Source organism: Asterias amurensis, chromosome 13, assembly GCF_032118995.1.
Source record: "Asterias amurensis chromosome 13, ASM3211899v1".
Lineage (NCBI taxonomy): Eukaryota > Metazoa > Echinodermata > Asteroidea > Forcipulatida > Asteriidae > Asterias > Asterias amurensis.
In genome coordinates, this window is record NC_092660.1 from 15,758,464 (window position 1) to 15,778,409 (window position 19,946).

The 19,946-nt window shown below is 39.6% G+C and overlaps 1 protein-coding gene across 1 annotated transcript in view; it reads left to right on the top strand.

The window, feature by feature from the left end:
* Positions 1-5,709: 5,709 nt before the first annotated feature.
* LOC139946280 (protein sidekick-2-like) overlaps positions 5,710-19,946 on the top strand; it is a 33,558-nt gene continuing 19,321 nt past the window's right edge. Inside the window, exons 1-3 of the mRNA XM_071943903.1 lie at positions 5,710-5,806; positions 19,042-19,296; positions 19,515-19,649. Coding sequence (XP_071800004.1) covers positions 5,710-5,806; positions 19,042-19,296; positions 19,515-19,649 — 487 coding nt within the window. The remainder of the gene's footprint in view (positions 5,807-19,041; positions 19,297-19,514; positions 19,650-19,946) is intronic.

Genomic DNA, 19,946 nt, shown 5'->3' on the forward strand with positions numbered 1-19,946 from the left:
CATTTAACCTAATGCGTAAAGTGTTAGCATTTACAACGTGTGGTACATGTGCACAAGGGCCCTGATGGTATCTTTGAGCGAAACCATTGGTGGAGATTCAGGGGGAAGACTCACAAGAAAGTTTTTGGTTTAAGCATGTCCTGAGTGGCTCGTTGACAAGCTCTAAATTCAAATAAATCTTTACTTGCATAATATGATAAAAGATCTTGGATTTGGTTCTATTCTCGGAAGCTTTTGGATTTTGACATTGTATGACCAGGGATGACTCTCCATCTGCGCGCTTGATAAACCGTTGTTTGTGTTCTATGTTGTTTAGTGGCTCTCTGTGTGTGTCTTGATTTATATTATACTCTTGCCCAATTTAGGTACATTGGTTGCACACCTTAGTTTAAAGGAACATTACAGAATCGGTTTTGCTACAAACAAAAAACAGTTCTGGCAGTGTAAGCACTTTTTGTAATACACCATACATAAACTGACAAACCTGAACAAGTTTGAGATCGATCGGCCATCTGGGTCACCAGAAAATAGTGACAGACGATTACACGTTAATTTGCATGGCAATGATGCAACCAAAAAAAATAAATAATAATAACACGCTCACTGAGCGATAAACTCCAAACGCATAGCTAAATTTATTTCTCATCAAATTATGACATTTCAGTCAGAATAATTTCGAGGCGGCAACACGCTAAGCATTCGTTATGGAACCTTTTTTGTTCCTTAAAACTAGCCGAAATGGGGATAAAACCAAAACAAAGTTCAAGTTACCCTGCCTGCCCCAAACAAACGTTGTTGTGGGTACATTATTTTCGAGCACACAGAATTATCGCAAATGCATAAAATATTGCATGTCAAACAATTTAAAGCTGAATATAAATCGAATAAAAAAAAAAAACATTATTACTGCAACCGAGTGTTTCATACGCGGGATTTTTTGGCTAACCTTGCCCTCGTGAATGGGTTTTTATTTTCTTCCGAACAAAACGAAACGTTTGATTCTTGGACGGTCATGAGCTTTTCTTGTAACTTGGCATTTTTGTCCATATTTACACTGCTTGAAAATGTCCATTGTTGACATGAGGAATGAACAAGTATTGAAATCGGCATATTTATGTGTTGTTAAGAGTCAGTTCAGGTAAATAATTGACATAGTTGCTCACGGTCAAAAAATGATTTTTTTTTTTATACTTTGTGGGTGGAAGGGCCTTGGGGTGCAAGTAAACAAAATTCCATTTTCAATTCCATATATAGCCCGTTGCCATGGTTACGGCTCATTTTGTTTTTTTGCCATTTTAGGCCGATTTGGGGGTCTGAAAAACTGGTTTATAGCTCTTATTTACAACTCCACCCCACCAAAATGCAAAATTATTTCAAAAAACCTTTTATATCACTACAAAGTATCATCCTTGGCCTACCTTGAGAAAATAAAATATTGCTTTAAATATCACCCTTGTGCTATTTTTGCATCATGCATTACAGTATGTTTTTAGAACTTGCAAAATCGACATTTTTACCCTATTTTTGGACCCCAAAATGTCAACTTGCCAGGGGTCTCAGAAAATTCTCCTTTCGGCTGTGATTAGGGCACACATAGGTCTTTCCATATCTGGTGTCAAAAACTTGGGCAATTGTATCATGTTGTGACAGTACTGCCTCAAAACTAGACTTTTTTCCCAAAACGTGAAAAATGCCTTTTTAAGGGTCTTTTCACATAATATCGATAAACGTGTCCACGGTAAAAAAAAGGAACATTTTTCTTATACTTTGTGGATGGTAGGGACTTGGGGTCCAAATAAACAGCATTTACATTTCAAATCATAATATAACACGTTGCCATGGTAACAGTTTATTTGTTTTTAGGCCACTTTAGGCCGATTTGGGGGTCTGAAAAACTGTTTTTTTAGTTATTATTTGCAACTCCACCCCACCAAAAAACAAGCATATTTCATAAAACCTTTTCCATCACTACAAATTATCATCCTTGGCTTTACTTGAGACAAAAAATTATTGCTTTAAATTTCACCCTTGTGGTGTTTTAAGTTCGTGCATTAGAGTATGTTTTTAGAACTTGCAAAATCAACATTTTTACCATAATTTTTGCCCTCAAAATTGCATTTTTGCAGGGGTCTCAGAATATTTTCTTTTCGGTTTTGATACCGGCCAAAACTTGTCTTTTTATTTATTTTAAGAAAAACCCGGGCAATTGTATCCTGACGTAACAGAACTGTCTCAAAATAAACCCTTTCCCCCGAAAACATAGAGAAATGCATTTTGAAATGTTTGCTTCATTTTGAATTTATAACATTAAGAAGTTAGTAATAATTCCATCAATCTGGCAGCTTTTCATAAGCACTCTGTAAGCTTAGTGCATTACCAAACATTGATCAGGACTTGTTAATGACCTAAGTCTTAAAATTTGCCCCGGCCCCACCCCGGTCCCGGCCCAATCATTATTTTTTGACATTGCATAACAAAATTTTAAAAAAGTTTTGTGAACAGCGCCTCTTTTTTGAAAGGCACATTTTTTAATTTCCCTTGCACATCAAAAAAGTTTGTACTGTTTTAATTTATTATTGGTCCTCATAATATTTCCCCTTTGGTTGTGATTGGGCTATCATTTTGGTTTGCATGTCTGCTGGGGAGAAACACTTCTGCCTCAAACATGGTAATTTTTCAAAAAACCATAAAAATGCATTTTGAAGTTATCCCTTAGTTTGAATTGATGAAAAACAAAAACGACCATGCTTGTGAACAAAAATATGGCACTGTTTCCATGTTCTTTAAGTAACATATAAAAAGTTTATAACCATGCTTTGCCACTGAGAGTTCTTGTTTTGTCATGACTACTTTATCTATAGTTGTACAGGTATGATTCACATTGCAAGAAGAGAAGTAGTGCGATGAGCATTCTTTACTATTCTTGTCTATACATTTGTACATGGCCTTTTAACAGTCTTCTTGGTCCCCTGCCCGCTATCAAACTAAACATTTTCATCCCTATCAGAACAAAGAGGCTCTAAAAGTGAGCAAGTACTGTGTCCAAACTCACCTGCTTTGGCCTTCTGTAAGCAGTTCCCCCAACCATGGTGGGGTTCCTTTCAATTGTACTGTTGCAAACAATAAAAGAGTTCAGCAGGTAATGTTTGACAATGTTATTTGTTGATCGTTCTCAGAGACATATATGCGTATTATGAACTAGTAAGATAGTGAATGGAAAAAATAATCAAACTAGCTCGAATAAACTTTTGTCACTGCAAATGCATCTTACTTATTTATGTTGAGCAGGTGCAACTTCTATCCGTGTTGTTTCATTAAAGGAACACACGTTGCCTTGGATCGGTCGAGTTGGTCTTTGAAAAGCGTTTGTAAACGTTTATTACAAAATGCATATGATTAGAAAGATATTTTGAAAGTAGAATATAATGATCCGGACAAGTATCACTCAAAAACATCTTTCTAACCATGCATTTTATAACAAGCGGTTACAAACGCATTTCAAAGACCAACTTGACCGATCCCTGGCAACGTGTTCCTTTTAAATGATCTCTTACGCTCGTCATGCAAATCGTTAGTATCATTGTTTTTAATAAGATCTTGGCAAACTTTTCCAACACTTTTAAGCGGGCTTTTTCATTTCCCACATTTGTGTTGGACATGATTGGATGCTCCAAACCATCTGCCTCAAGCACAGAAACTACATTGTTTATGATCTATATCTCTATGAAAAGTTTTACATTTGGTAGCAGGCAGGGACCAAGGTGAGTAGGCCCTGTATTAAAGACAACTTGTAGAGAATGCTCATCGCACTCTACTTGCAATTGGAATCATACCTGTACAATAGGTAAAGTAGCCAAATCAAGAACTCTCAGTGGCAAAGCATTGGTTATGGTTTGGTTGGATACCATTATGTTTAAATACAAACTTCGTATTCATTACTCAAAGGGCATGGAAACAGTGCCAGATTTTTAACGAGCATGCAGTGTTTTTGGAAAAATTACTATACTTAGGGCATGATCAGTCACAACAGGATACAATAAATACAGTGTTTCTACCCAGAAGACATGAAAATACCAATACAACCGAAAGGCAACACTTTAAGACAAAGAGGCGCTAAGAGAAGCTGCGAGATTGATAAAATTATTACTTTTTAATGTGCGAAATTCAGTATGAAGAAAAAAAACAATTCAAAATGCATTTTTCTGTTTGGGGAAAAAATCTATTTTTGAGACAGTACTGTTAACATCAGGATACACTTGCCCAAGTTTTTCTACCAGAAAAAAAGACAAATTTTGGACCTGATCAAAACCGAAAGGAAAATATTCTGAGACCCCTGGAAAAAAAAATGAAATTTTGAGGGCAAAAAATATGGTAAAAAGTTTGATTTTGCAAGTTCTAAAAAGATATTCTAATGCATGTTCTAAAAATAGCAAAAGGGTGAATTTTATACCAATAGTTTCTTCTCCCAAGTAAAGCCAAGGATGATACTTTGTAGTGATGGAAAAGGTTTTATGAAATATTTTTGATTTTGGTGGGGTGGAGTTGTAAATAATAACTAAAAAACAGTTTTTTCAGACCCCAAAATTTTCTTAGCCTTGCTCAAGGCAGTCGCATTATTCGCTCCGAAAAGACGCCGCTGTAAACCCACCCGTATACCTTGTGCGTAGTGCGTGCGATCATACCGCATGACCAACCCGTATACACACTGTCACATCGTACGACTACTGTGCACACAAGTCATCTGCACTCGTACCACTAACCGCATGCGGATAGTGTACGGGGGCATCGTGTCGTGCGATGTTACGCACAGTGAATACAGGTGGGTTTTTATACAGCGGCGGTCTTTTTTTCGGAGTGAATAATTCGACTGCCTTGAGCAAGGCTAAGGTTTTCTCGGTCAATGAGCAGCCAATTTCGGTCTTGGAAAATGAGCAGCCAATTTAGCCACCAAGCTATTCTATTTCGCGCGAAATCGAATGCTACTCAAAAGGGTCACTCGATTTCGTTTCATGATTAGTCCAATTTTATGTTGCGTCATTCGATTTAACAAAATAATCATTCAATTTAACAATTCATCAAAACAGCATTCAAATTCGCAGACGCTTCTTTAGGCGTGTGTGTCACGAAAAAGAATGACGCTACGCTAAATTGAACAGAGTGCTAAAGGAATTGACTCGACTCAAAACGAAATTGAATGGCAGAATTCTGAATTTGAATCGCAGTAACAACTGGAGAGGCAAAACAGCTTTAATTCGAACGCATGAAAATGAAATTGACTGCTCATTTGCCGAATTTGACCGAGATAACCTATAGTACACATTTTGAAAATTATTGTTGCTTTTTGGTCACGGTTTAACCCTTTTCTAACCGTACAAACGATGTTGTGCATAACAACAACAAAATAAAGTTTGTAGTGCCGTGGTTTTTTTAATATCGAAAACCTCGCAATACAAGCAGTTTACAAAATCATTGTTTAACTTGTTTTCAGGCGTGTCAGCAATTGCAGACTTTACTAGCGTGACAGCTTCTGATAACCTACACATATTCATCGCAAGTTATTTGGTGACTGGTGATGAGACCACAGCAGACAACAATGAAGAGATTGGTTTTTCTCGATACATACCAATGGGTGTCGGTAGCGACCTGCTTAACTGGACAGAAGTTTCTATGCATTTAGCAACTGCATTACCAAACGGTGTAATGAGGAAGATGTTTAAAATTCCAAGTGACAAGAAAGGTAGCGTTGGTGTATTCACATGGACGTATGGCGTGAACTCAGTGAATACGATACGTATGAGACCCACAGGTAAGTGATTCAAATAAACCAAACATATCTTTATATCTAAAGTTGTGTCCTTGCCAGCAAGACTTTGCCTTCAAAATAAGGCACACGATTTACATCGATAATTAAGGTTAATAGTTGTTAATAGCACAATTTATATGAAATCAACCTGCACAAACTGGGTTGTCATATGTTTAAATGAAAAAGGGAATCAAAATTAACATCAATATTGTCTAAAATACCAGATGTCATTGCTTTGTCGGAAATTAGTGTTGTTTTAACACATGACGTCAATTTGAACACCCCAGATTTGCAGGGCAGGAGCATAAAATCAAATTTATTATAATACAACCACAGTTTTAAGTGATCATCCTAAACACGATTCTAATGTGACAAAACAAACATTCTGGACATTGTCATAATAATTGTTTAAGAACGTTCCGAAGTAAGCATTGTGAAGGGCAATGTTCTAAGTGCAAATGTTGGCATAATTATATTTTACGTAAACGATTTTCAACAATAACCAAGTTTCTGCGTGTTCGGTGTGACTAATGACTAAGTGCTCAATAGCTTCGATACTTCAACTATAAATCTCAATTCCGAGACTTGAACAGGTACTTTTTAACGAGAATGCTATTTAAACTTATTTATGACGTGTTTGTTTACCATTTAAATGTGATATTTATATTGGTTGTAGGCATACACTTGTATTTTTTGTAATTGTCGATCGAGAATTTAGGAAGTTATTCCGGTGCCCTCCCTCGTATAAATTACATACCCAGTTTTAACGTTTTATGTTTGGCATTGTATGGGTCATGTTTCCATGAATGTTTTGTTTATTAGCGGTAGCACCAAGTGTGAACAATTTGCGATTTCAAACGAAAACTTTATTTCAACCGCTAATAATATTTCGCTAAAAGCCACAGGACATATTTGGTAATATTGTCAAAGACCAGTCAATTTGAGCTAAATTGGTCGTCGAACTTGCGAGATAATAGTGGAATAAAAAATAACCTTGTCAACGTTTTATACTAACAGCAGCTCTACATTGCTCGTTATCAAGTAAGTTATTATGGCAGCAATTATATTGAGTAGTAAACTATTTGCACCACTGCACACTCGCGGGCTCAAGACTCTACATTTAGGTTTAGATATGGGTGTTACAATTTTCCTTGTGGAATGGGTAAGTGGGATGCAAAAAAAAAAAGTGTTGTACCCTACTCAGACGTACTGTAAAACCGGCCCAGTGGCCAAACCTCTCTGTACGCATATTTAGCCATTACAAATTTCTCTGGTTACGTCTAAATTTGAATTGAAACATTGTACTGATTTTGCTATTTACTTTTGCCTAGGGGGACCACGGACCATCCAAAAGTTTTGGACCATTTGTTGTGCCCCTCACTTAAAGCCAGACGGACTTTTAGGGAGGGGTACACCAAGTAGGAGGGTTGACAGTTCTTATACTGATCCGGGAAAAGGGGGGAGACTGGGTGGGTACATTTCCCCCTTGCTAACCTACAAACCACTTGCTGTATCAATGACCCCGTATCCCCTCTCAACCTTGAGCCTGCCAGAAACGCGAATGATTTGAATCATGCGCCCTCTTTGTTCACAGTGGTGCAAATAGTAAACCACTGCACACTCGCGGGCTCAAGACTCTACATTTAGGTTTAGATATGGGTGTAAACGATTGTTCGCTTCTAACCCTGTGGCGTGCTTCCTCACGCCGACAAAGCAAAGGAAACCCTAAACCTCCCATCTCTCACCAAACCCCAGACCGCCTCAAGCATCCGTTTCTTACCAAAACTCCCCATTTCTCACCCAAACCTAAATGACGGCCCAAAGGTTGGAACGCCCGCCATTCGGTCAAACTGCTACGCCAAACGTCAACACAGCTAGATAGCCAACTTGTATAGGCCTTTTGGTTCTGAGGTTTGAGCTCTATGCTCGGTAACATCTTCATCTGATGAAGACCCCTGCAATGCTTCTCATACTTTCTCTATGACCATTGACCGTCTGCTGAATTCTCACATCTTTGAGTTGCCCAAACTCGGAAACCCCCAAAATCGACCACGTGGGCACACAATGCGCAGTCATCTCGACCCGCTGATGCTGCGAGAAGCAGTTAGAATCTACTGCCTCCTGTGGTAGGAAATCGTCGGATGAAGCAAGCAAAATGACAAAACAACAAACCCCCATCCACCAACTCATTTGTTGATGAAAAGCAAACTGTGCCAGCTTAGGGGCAATAAACAAGGGAGGACACAACCCCGCGGAGTTTGCCAAGGAGTGATCACTGCCATCAGACCTCGTCACCTTTTTTTTTTTTTTTTCCTTTTTTCCCTTTTTCTTTTCTTCTTCTTCTTTCTTTTGACCTGATGGGAGCTGGCTCATAACCTCGCCTACCACCAACGAGCTGGTCTCGCCTATAACGTATGGACATCTCCTTCCTCGTGACGTGGGCCTCTGACTGCTCCAAAGGTTTAATGTACTTCTGTACCCGTTGCAAGTATCGGCCTATAAAAATAATATACTACTTCAGTGATATCCCTTTTCTCGTGTTGGACCCAAGTCATTTTGAAGAAATAAAAGGCTTTACCTGAAGACCCAGCCGATTAAAAACTAAAATCATCCATAGTATGGAGCTCTAAAAGGTATCTCCGTGTCCTTGTGAGGTTGCCGTGTAAGGTCATTGCCCTCCGTATGAGGCTACACGTGTGTCCTATCAGTCAAGCATGACTACACCATCCGGGTAGAGTTGTCGTCTAGATGGTCATCCCCAACCGTATGATGGTCTAGCAACCGACATTTAAACAGATATTTAGGCTCTAAACAGAAATCTATGCTCTTTAAGGCCGTGGGTTGTACGAAAAACGTCGAGTCTGCCGTTAAGCTCGGCCTGACTGTTTCGTGAGAGCTGCGGGAAGGAAAACAGAATTGCCATAACGCTTCAAGGTCACCATAGTTAGATTCTGTCCTGACACAACTTCCTAAATTTGGTGATGACCAACGCAACGGTGTTTCAACGGCACCGTGTATGATAGACTGCATTCCACGAAACCAAATAGACCGACTAAGTTCCGCATCACATGATGAAAATCTTTCCACAGACATGTATTTTTTTTTTTTTTTTTTTTTTAATAGTCGTTATATATCCACCATGCAAAACCTCCGCGTTAGGCTACTTGACAACAAGATGGCATCAATCAGTCCAACACATCACTCTTTGCCTTCCTTCCACGCTCCATTGAACATTCTGTGAGGTTAGCCAACCAAGCTTGTTATTGTTTAGCAAAGAATCTGACACTAACACACGCATTGCATGAAGTTCTGCCCATCTGTGATACTCGTTTAGAAACATTCTAATGCCCGAAACCGAAGGAAAGCCTTGTCTAGACGGAGTGAAAAGTATATACTGGAAAGTATAATATAAAAATAAAACCATTCAGCTTCTATCGCCGACCGCAGCCTCCGTCGACTGAACAACGTTAATAGATTTGGTCACTACTCATATATGGATCTGGAGGCTGCCTAAGTATCTTTAGAAAGAAACATGCAAAGCCAAACTGGTCTGTCCAATTTCCCTTAGAATAATGTGACTTTCCTCGACGACTCCTTGGCTGGGTTTCGCCCGATTGTACTCTAAAACTTCAACAGTACAAGAAGTCTGCCTCTATTCTAGAAGACCGCAATCTGTGTAGGTGACCCGCTTTGTAAACCTTTGTTGCCTTTACCCTAGACCTTGTCAAATGCAAATTCTTTAATCTATCTACACGCGTGCCATTTATTTCTTTCTTCTTTAAAGCCGGCGTCCATGACATTCCTACCGAAGTGTACAACCCTTCGCTCGCCGTCTCTCTTGTTTCTTCTGGAATGATTTTGAAGCGGTGAAATATTCTCCCCCAAGTGCGTCTTGAGTATTTTTAAGGTACCTTCCATACTCCTAAAAACAAAACAAAAACATGTCCCGTTGACCGTGGAGGTACTGGGAACGGGTAAAAATGTGCCACACAATGGACGCTGTAGTGAAAATATTTGCGTTTTGTTTGTGCCTAAGCCACAACTGTTGCAAACACCGGCCTTTTTAGGCTTACCCACTTCAAGGGAGAAGAGGGAAGCAATGCAAAAGGACGTATTTTTATATCCGGCGCTTTCACTCAATATTTCCCTTTGCCTGTAAATATAAGCCTCATTTTACTTGTAATCTGTGATGAAATAAATAAATTGAATGGAATTGATATAACTGCAAGCAAACATTTTACTTAACATCTTGCTCTGTTTGTTTGGCTAAGCTAACATACACTAACGTACGCCCCGTCACCCTGCTTCTATGGAACGGCTTTGAGGATTCAAGCCATCCATAGCATCATGTTGCTGACGTGGCACGGATTAAAATTCACATAAGATACACAAATTTATTGAAATTACAAAATTCCATGATACTATTCGACACTTACTGCCCTTTCGTACTCGTGTACTAGACTACGGAGGGACTGCGCCCGTGCTTGCACCAAGCAAGGTTTAACGCCACAACCGATGATTGTTTTTTGCCAAGTGATCGCACGATTTCGGAACCAACTATAAATAATAACACATTTTGTTACGAGGTCAAATTTCTCACACGATCGCAGAACAAATACCTGCATCTTAATATTTATAGCGAGGCAAATATATCTCACCACCTCGGCTCATTGCCGCCAGCACTCTTTATACGGTAAAACATATTTGGTGCCGTCCCCACACCTATGAACCCAAAAGCAAATTATTGATTTTTTTTATTTTAATTTTTTTTTTTTCTTTTGACTAGGAAATCTTTATTTTCGGACTCAATTAAATACAATATATAATTCATCTCTAGCCATCTCGGGAGATGCTTTAAATTTAAGGCAATATCATTTCATAACCTTCTGCGAGGCAGAATCACCTCGTAATCTGTAGGCATCGTAATATACTGTATTTGTATTCCCTCTGTGGAGCAAAACATTTTGGGGTCTTGGGGTTGCACCCAATACACAGTCTATCTGTGCGGCAGGTTTGCCGCATCTCACCGTCTCGGGGCCCATCCCCATATATTTCTAGTATATTTATTTGAACACACTACAATAAGACACTGGTGTCCCTAGGACCGAAACTCGTTTTAAAACACATGGCTTAGAGGCCCTAGAATCATGTTTAAATGCATTTTTTTGTTTATTTTTATTTGTTCTTTGTTTTGTTCACATTTAGTACATAATCCACCCTGTGCAGCAAGTTCATCTCACAGTCTCGGGGGCCCACCCCCATAGGTTTCCTGAATATTTCTTGACCCCTCTAAATAAAACAGGTGGAACAGGGACCAAAAACTTGCTTCAGTGGACAAGACATACTCTGATATTCAAATTTACAAAGTGACATTATACATACTCCATCTTGTCGGGGCAAGTTCATCTAACAAACTCGGGGCACATCACCATTATACTTTATCTGCAAGGCAGAACCATCTCATCATCTCGTGCCCATCCCCATAATATTATATAGCAAATGACTATTGGTATTAATATAAATTCCTTTATAAGTATCATTTGAACTTTTTTTGAGGCCAAATCCCCTCACCACTTCGGGCCCATCCCCATAGTACTTAATCTGTGAGGCCAAATTATCTCACAATCTCGGGGCCCGTCCCCACAAAACTTCGTCTGTAAAACTAGATATATACTTACAACTAACCATAATTAGTACATTACTATAAATACTATTTTTAATATCAAATTGATACTTATGTGAGGCCAAATCATCTCACCACCTTGGGGCCCATCCCCATAGTAATTCATCTGTGAGGCCAAATCATCTCACCGCCTCGGGGCCCACCCCCATAGTACTTCATTTGTGAGGCCAAATTTCTCACTACCTCGGGGCCCATCCCCATAGTACTTCATCTGTGAGGCCAAATCATCTCACCACCTCGGGGCCGCATCCCCATAGTACTTTATCTGTGAGGCCAAATCATCTCACCGCCTCGGGGCCCATCCCCATAGTACTTCATTTGTGAGGCCAAATTATCTCACCACCTCGGGGCCCATCCCCTTAGTACTTCATCTGTGAGGCCAAATCATCTCACCGCCTCGGGGCCCATCCCCATAGTACTTCATTTGTGAGGCCAAATCATCTCACCACCTCGGGGCCCAGCCCTATAGTACTTTATCTGTGAGGCCAAATCACCTCACCACCTCGGGGCCCATCCCCATAGTACTTTATCTGTGAGGCCAAATCTTCTCACCACTTCGGGGCCCATCCCCATACTACTTCAACTGTGAGGCCAAGTCATCTCACCGCCTCGGGGCCCATCCCCATAGTACTTCATTTGTGAGGCCAAATTATCTCACCACCTCGGGGCCCATCCCCTTAGTACTTCATCTGTGAGGCCAAATCATCTCACCGCCTCGGGGCCCATCCCCATAGTACTTCATTTGTGAGGCCAAATCATCTCACCACCTCGGGGCCCAGCCCCATAGAACTTTATCTGTGAGGCCAAACCACCTCACCACCTCGGGGCCCATCCCCATAGTACTTTATCTGTGAGGCCAAATCTTCTCACCACTTCGGGGCCCATCCCCATACTACTTCAACTGTGAGGCCAAGTCATCTCATCGCCTCGGGGCCCATCCCCATAGTACTTCATTTGTGAGGCCAAATCATCTCACCACCTCGGGGCCCAGCCCCATAGTACTTTATCTGTGAGGCCAAATCATCTCACCACCTCGGGGCCCATCCCCATAGTACTTTATCTGTGAGGCCAAATCTTCTCACCACTTCGGGGCCCATCCCCATACTACTTCAACTGTGAGGCCAAGTCATCTCATCGCCTCGGGGCCCATCCCCATAGTACTTCATCTGTGAGGCCAAATCATCTCACCGCCTCGGGGCCCATCCCCATAGTACTTCATTTGTGAGGCCAAATTATCTCACCACCTCGGGGCCCATCCCAATGGTACTTTTGAGTAGTAGAGTGTCACGGTGGTTAAGAGCATCGAATTCAAGTTCTGGTGCTAATTCACCGGAGTGTGGGTTCGAATCCCGGTCGTGACACTTGCGTCCTTGAGCAAGATACTTTACTAAAAATGCTTCTCTTCACCCAGGGGAATCGGAGCGCCACGGCAGCTCGGGCCTGTATACTCCCTAATGGGAGCTGAGAAAGATTAAGGGATGTTTAGTGGCACTATGACCAGGGGACTAATGTAAAGCTCATTGATACGGTTTATTGTGAAATGCGCTATATAAGAATGTGTTATTATTATTATTTCTTCATTTGTAAAGCAAACTCATCTTAAATCTTGGGGCCCATCCCCACAAAACTTCGTCTGTAAAACTAGATACATGTACATACTTACGACTGACCATAATTAGTACATTATTATAAATACTATTTTAATATCAAATTGGTATTTCTGTGAGGCCAAATCATCTCACCATCTCGGGGCCCATCCCCATACAACTAACCAAAGTTCATGTGGTATTATTCAGTGGGATAACTTATATTCAAGGCACTCCGCGCCCCGCAAAGTTTATCACGTGATAGGGTGCGGCATATTCAAAACAGCTCACTGAAGCGTGATCCTATAAATTGTTCACTTTGCTGATGCGTTTGGGTGTGTTGCTACGTTTTACTATAGCTTTTATGCTTGTTTGGCTAAGATTTTAAGATGACATCCAAAAATGGGCAGCCGCGTTACAACCCTGAAATGCTATCCAACAGGTTCATAGGTTATTTCAATCAGAAGTTCGACAGTATAGCCAAAAGCAACAAACAGGGCGAGGACAACGGGTTTAAGGACTTAAAGAATAAGATCTAGCGCCGGCACATAAACATGCTTGGTTAACCTGGAAAAACCCCACCTTAAATGCCTGTTGTCTTAAAAGAGTGTTGTATTATTCGTTGTTGAATAGACTGCAACTGTTTTTCGTGCGAATGAGCGCAGCGAAGTAGCATGAAAATATACTATTATACAAAAAAAAATATTCTTATACCGTATTGATACTTTTTCGGCCAAATCATCTCACCATCTTGGGGCCTAACCACATAGTACTACATCTGTGAGGTCAGATTATCTCACAATCTTGAGGCCCATCCCCGTAAAACTTTGTATGTGAGGCCGACCTATATATATAGGCCTACAAAACTGACTATTGTGATTAGTATTTCAAATACTACAATTGTTATCGTAATAATACTTTCCGTGAGGCCAGATCATCTCACAATCTCGGGCCCATCCTCATAATACTGCATCTATGAGGCAAAGTTTCATCTCACCATCTATGGGTCCAACCCCCATAATACTTGTCTGTTAGGACAAATCATTTCACAATGTCGGGGCCCATCCTCATAAAACTTCGGCTTGAGACCTAATTATTCAAACTGAGTGTTATTGTTATTATAAATATCATTATAAACATCATAATTAATGCTTTTTGAGAGGCCAGATCATCTCACATCCGGGGCCCAACCCCATAAAACGTCGCCAATGAGAAATATATATACAAACTGACTATAAATATTATTATAAATATCATCATTGTTCTCATAATTAATGTTCTCTGTGAGGCCGAATCATCTGGCAATCTCGGGGCCCACCCCATAAAATTTCCCCTTTGAGACCAAATTATACAAACTGACTGTTATTTGTAATATAAGTGTATCATAAATAATACTTTCTGTGAGGCTAAAACATCTCACTATCTCGGGACCTATCCCCACAAAACCTTCTGTGTGAGACCAAATTATATATATATACGAACTGACTGTTATTTATATTATAAATATCATCATTATTATCATAATTCAAACCTTCTGTGAAGCCAGATCTACTCACATTTTCGGGCCCATTCTTATTATTCATACTTGAGGTCAAACCGTCCTACTATCCGGGACCCTGCCCCGGATAGTACTCTTTTTAGGGCTACATTGTGGATTTTTTATTTATTTTTTTTTTTTTTGGTACTAAACTTGCGAAGTTAGAAAGGGCCAACAAAGCCCGTTTCAAGTTTATTACCACATTGTGGTGCCCCGTTTTGTATAGCCGCTTTGTTGCACTATGGTAAAAGTAAAACAAAGCAGGCTTCAACTATGATGACAAAATAATGCCCTTTGATGCACGCCGCTAAACGGCGGAAACACACTATTTGCTGAATATTTTGGATTGATAGTGAATCTTTTGGATTGATAAGAATAGCTGTTTGACATGTACAATTCCACAAATTACAAAGCCCACATCTCCCGCGTTTTTATCATAAGGATTGGCCTTGATCCTTTTAACAAAATGTATGTATTTGGTGTGTTAATCTACATGGCGTATAGTAATACTTATGTAGGCCTGTTGCATACCCATTGTTGTCATCTCAGCCTGATCTCTACAACTCAAACTGATGTTTATATCCCGTGACTCCTCAGGTAATGGATAATTAATACATATTGCTTACTCAGGCTTGTCTCATGACACTGCAGCGATTTGTTCACACTCATGACTGTTTCTAAATTAATATTATGCCAGTACTAATGCAGTCAAATCTATCAATAAAAGCTTTTATCATTTTAAATGGCCACAAATCTTTTGATATGCCGCACAGTTTCTTTCAAATAGTCTTCCTGAGCATATTCGCCAGGCTAATTCTTTTCACTGTTTTAAATCACGGTTAAACTCATTGTTTGAAACTGCTGATTTGTAATCTGCTTAATTGTAATTGCACCTTTCTCTCATTGCATAAATTATTTACATCTTTATGCCCTGAGAGACTTATGATATATATATATATATTTTTTTTTTTTTTTTTTTTTTTTTTTTTTTTTTTTATAAGTACATCCACAAGTGATTCCTAGCTGACTGGGCCCGTTCCGCTTTGTCCATCCAACTTTGCTTTGTAAATGATATTACATATGTACATGTGGAGACGGCCCCCTTATTTGGCCGCCCCATAATGGTCACCATCGAGCCCAGTGCTGGCTACATTTAAGGACGTAACATTTACATGACCATGAAGTGTTTCTTTGAGCAGCAAATGACACAACCTTTGTGCCAAGGTTTCAGCACTCCTCGGAAGCTTATGCTGCATGGCTCACATGCGGCCCCATTTATGCCTCCGCATTTTCGAAATTCATGGAAGAAATCAATTCAATTCGAATCAAATACACCTGTATTTCCATTCTTCCATGAGAAATATCGACAGTAAAATGTCAGTAAGTTTATAACAGTAAACATACATGTTATTAATGAAATAAGCCGGTTGGATAAGCAGGCTTACAATAAAAAATAAACAAAAGGACCGGCACTGACTGTTGTTGGTCTTTTAGGAGCGTACAAACTGCCGAACCCTGAACTATCTGCTCAAAACCAAGACTAATTGTATTGATCCAGCCTAAATTCGGCGGCTATCTTTTACTGCTTTCCAAACTAGTCTTACCATTTAACCAACAGTTCTATTCAGAAACCCCAACTAATTAGAGTTAGTCACTACATGGTGTTACCGCAAACTTTTCCATATCGTATTTGCACCATGCAAAGTTTCAAATCCTACTTAGGCCTACCATTGTTTAACCCCACAGTGAATGTGTGGGACTCGAACAAAGAAGCTAGTGACTTTAAAATACTGCTCACCTGGACAATCTCTGACACGTTTCTTGCGAGTTAGGTCCATGGCTCAGTGACCACAGATTTGACAAGCACTGATGACCGGTGTGGGCGAGCTGAAAAGCCGCATTCGCCAAGCATAATGAAAACGGTTCAGTGCATTCAGGATTTAAATACCGATGATCTATTCATGGCCTGAGGTTCAAGAAGTCACAACCAGTGTACACAAAGGGTCCCCTTGTACGCCATCTAAACCCATTCAAATTAAAATTGCCCCAAAGTAAACATGGTACAGAAAATGGTAAACGAAAATACAATTCGCAAATTGTGTGCATTATTTTATACGATGAGCTGATGAAACTGGCACGTTGAATTTAATATTACTTTAAGGGGGTTCCTTTCTGCATTTGACTATAGCTCCCTTTAATACGTTTTCGTATACGTTGTTTACTCGGCAGACTCCTGAAGGGAGGACCCGATGTATACAAAAGGCCGCAATTTATTTGACCCGGCTGACATGGAATAATTTTTAAATGGATGAAAAGGCAAAGAAATACGAAAAATGATGGTATCTACTACCAGCTCTGAAGAAAAACTTTTCCGTGTGCCCCCTATGTTAATACTCCCTGATGTGTACCAGTATGAACCATTCTGCTCTAAAACCGCACTGCCGTGCCAAGGGCATGTTCTACAATAGAGCAAGAGACACACCAAGGCGGTACCGACGACCCTTCTTCGTAAACCAACCCCTCGCTTGTGCCAGCAAACTTAAGGCTGTAACACGGCGGCAATACCCCGAATAAAACATGTACCTTTTCGGGGTTATACCCTTAGTCACTTTACTTCATGATTAATTGTATACATCACCCGAAATCCCTTCAGAATATTGCGCTCAATAAGGCCTCTATGTGTTTCTGATCCTCCAACCGGAGACGAACCAGTTCACGTCCAGCTGCAGCTGCATGATTTGAATCATGCGCCCTCTTTGTTCACAGTGGTGCAAATAGTTACCAATAGTGTCCTGTGCCTTTAAGTCATTTTGTGTGCTCGATTTTTTTCTTCTGCTCTAGCAATAAAATATTTCTTGCACTCGAACTAACTGTTTGGATTCGAAGTAATTATTTCGTGTGCACAAAGATTCACCAGTCTAACTATCCGCACCACACACAAAATCCGTTCCTTTTCTTTGCACCGTCTCATGGCTCGAACGCGCGTGACATCTTTATGAATATTTATTGAGCCGGAACCGTTCGTGAAATTTTGGTACTTTCTCGGGTTGTAGACGTTAGTTCATTAAAATGTCCCACAATTGCTAAAATTAAGGGTATATCTTCCATTTTGCCTTGGAAAAAATGACTTTATTGACATTCAATTGGTGTATTTTGATCGTCAACATTGGTTTCATAACAGAAAAACCTGAACACAATTACTTCATTATATTTCTCTCTTAAACATTCTCCCACACGCAAATACTTACATAAATGAATAGACAATGTCCTACTCTAAAATAGTATATGTTGTGCCTAATTTTGTGTAGTCCAGTCAGAGTGCAAAATATGCTGACGCTATTTAAACACATCGTAACGTAAAAGGCCGCCATGATTGTACATGTAATTCCTGTATTCTGATTGGTGGAGACGGGAAGTGTGGGTGGCCCGGATGTCGCAGGAATCAATTTTATTCAATTTCCGATTGGTCACCGGTCAGAATCAGAACGAACCTTGTTTAAACGCTTTTATCGTTTACCTTTGTTGTCTTGTTCAATCCTTAAACAAGCAACCTTTATAATTTCGTTCGCTTCTGAATCGAAACAATCCTCATATCTAATTACGGTATTGCAGGCTTTGTACATAATTATTCTCAAAACTCGATGATGTTGGATCCAAAAGTTTTCCAGAGAATTGGAGTGAATGCGTCAATCATGTATATACGCTTTAAATCAATATTGTGTGTGTCATTATCAGCTGCAACAACTCGAGGGACTTGCCAATGCTGGGTAGAACACCTTCATCTTATTTAATTGCAAAATTTCATTTTCAGCTTTTGTTCAATTTTTTTAGTCAACATAAAATGTTAACTTTCCACACAAAAAAAACATAAAGAAAGTACAAAATTAAAGCTTGGAAATAAGTTGTTCTTTTCGCGAAAACGTCTTAAAACTTAACAGTTTATGCTAAATTTCTCAGACGGGTAATTAAAAGAAATATTTGTAAAGCTTCCATTTTTTTTCTTTGCATAATATGTATCGGCGGCACCCTAGCATCTGTATAATATGTAGCCCTCAATTAAAGTAAACTGTCAAGTAACCCTCAAGTAAAGTAAAACATGTAGCCCTCAAGTACGCAAACTAAACCATCGACCTAAATAAAACCAAATAAAATATGAAATTTTTCGTCTAAAACAAAATGGTTCACTAAAGCACTAAATGGTCATTATACACTAGGTTTAAATTAGTATTAAGCCACCAAGTATGAGTCCAATCAATTATAGACACGAAGTTTGTTTTCATTGTAGTATTAAACTGGGTATATAGTTATCCTTAATATGTAATGTTTATTATGCCATTAACAACGTGCCGTTAATGACAATGTGAGCTGAATCATTCCGTCTGTTTTGTTTATTTTTGTGTATTTTGTGATTAATTTAATTTGACATCCACAGCATCGCTTGTACGAGCCTTCGTCAGCCGCACTGTCAACATCGGCGATGATGTTGCTCTGGCCGTTACCAGAAACACAAATAATAACGAGATTTCAAACAGCAAATGGAGGAGAAACAACGGTAGAGCGATGAACGAGGACATCCTGGACTTAAGCATAAGCAGCGCCAGTCCCAGCGACAGTGGTATTTATGAGTGCCATTATAAACACGAACGTGCCAAAGGAAACCAGGCGCTACTGAGATTGATTGTTAGAGGTAAGCAAAATGATTCATTTATTTATTTATTTATAATGAAAAAGAATATGTGGCTTCACATCCCTCCCATTCTACATAATCCCAACTGGATACCCGTTTATTTCATAATACATGAGATCATCCTTCTGACATTCAAGGCTCTCCATGGACAAGTATTTTTGTATGCTGGTTTGTATGCTAACGTATGCAATTTTGTTTTTCTTTCTTTTTGAAAACAGGATGCCCACAACATAAATATGGCCTAACGGCTTGTAGCAGCGAGTGTCCGAGATGTCTGAATGGTGGTGTTTGTTCTGACGTTGATGGTGACTGCATTTGTCCACCTGGGTTTGGTGGTAGACTTTGTGGAAAACGTGAGCAGAAAAAAAAATGAATATTTTATAGCAGTTTACTTAAAAAAGAAAGAAAGACTAATACACCCTAGTGAAACAAAATTTCGAAAGAAAAATCGTGCAACTTGAAAGGCTGAGACATATCTATACTATGTTGGCATTTAGGCCTAGGTATCCTATATATTAACCTTGGTTAATATACCGTTCATATGTTTCAGACCAAAGAAGTCATATATGATAATCAACCTGGCTGGACAACACCAAACTGCCTGCTAAAGTTGTGATTTTTAGAAGAGTTGTTGGAGCCACGTGCCACCT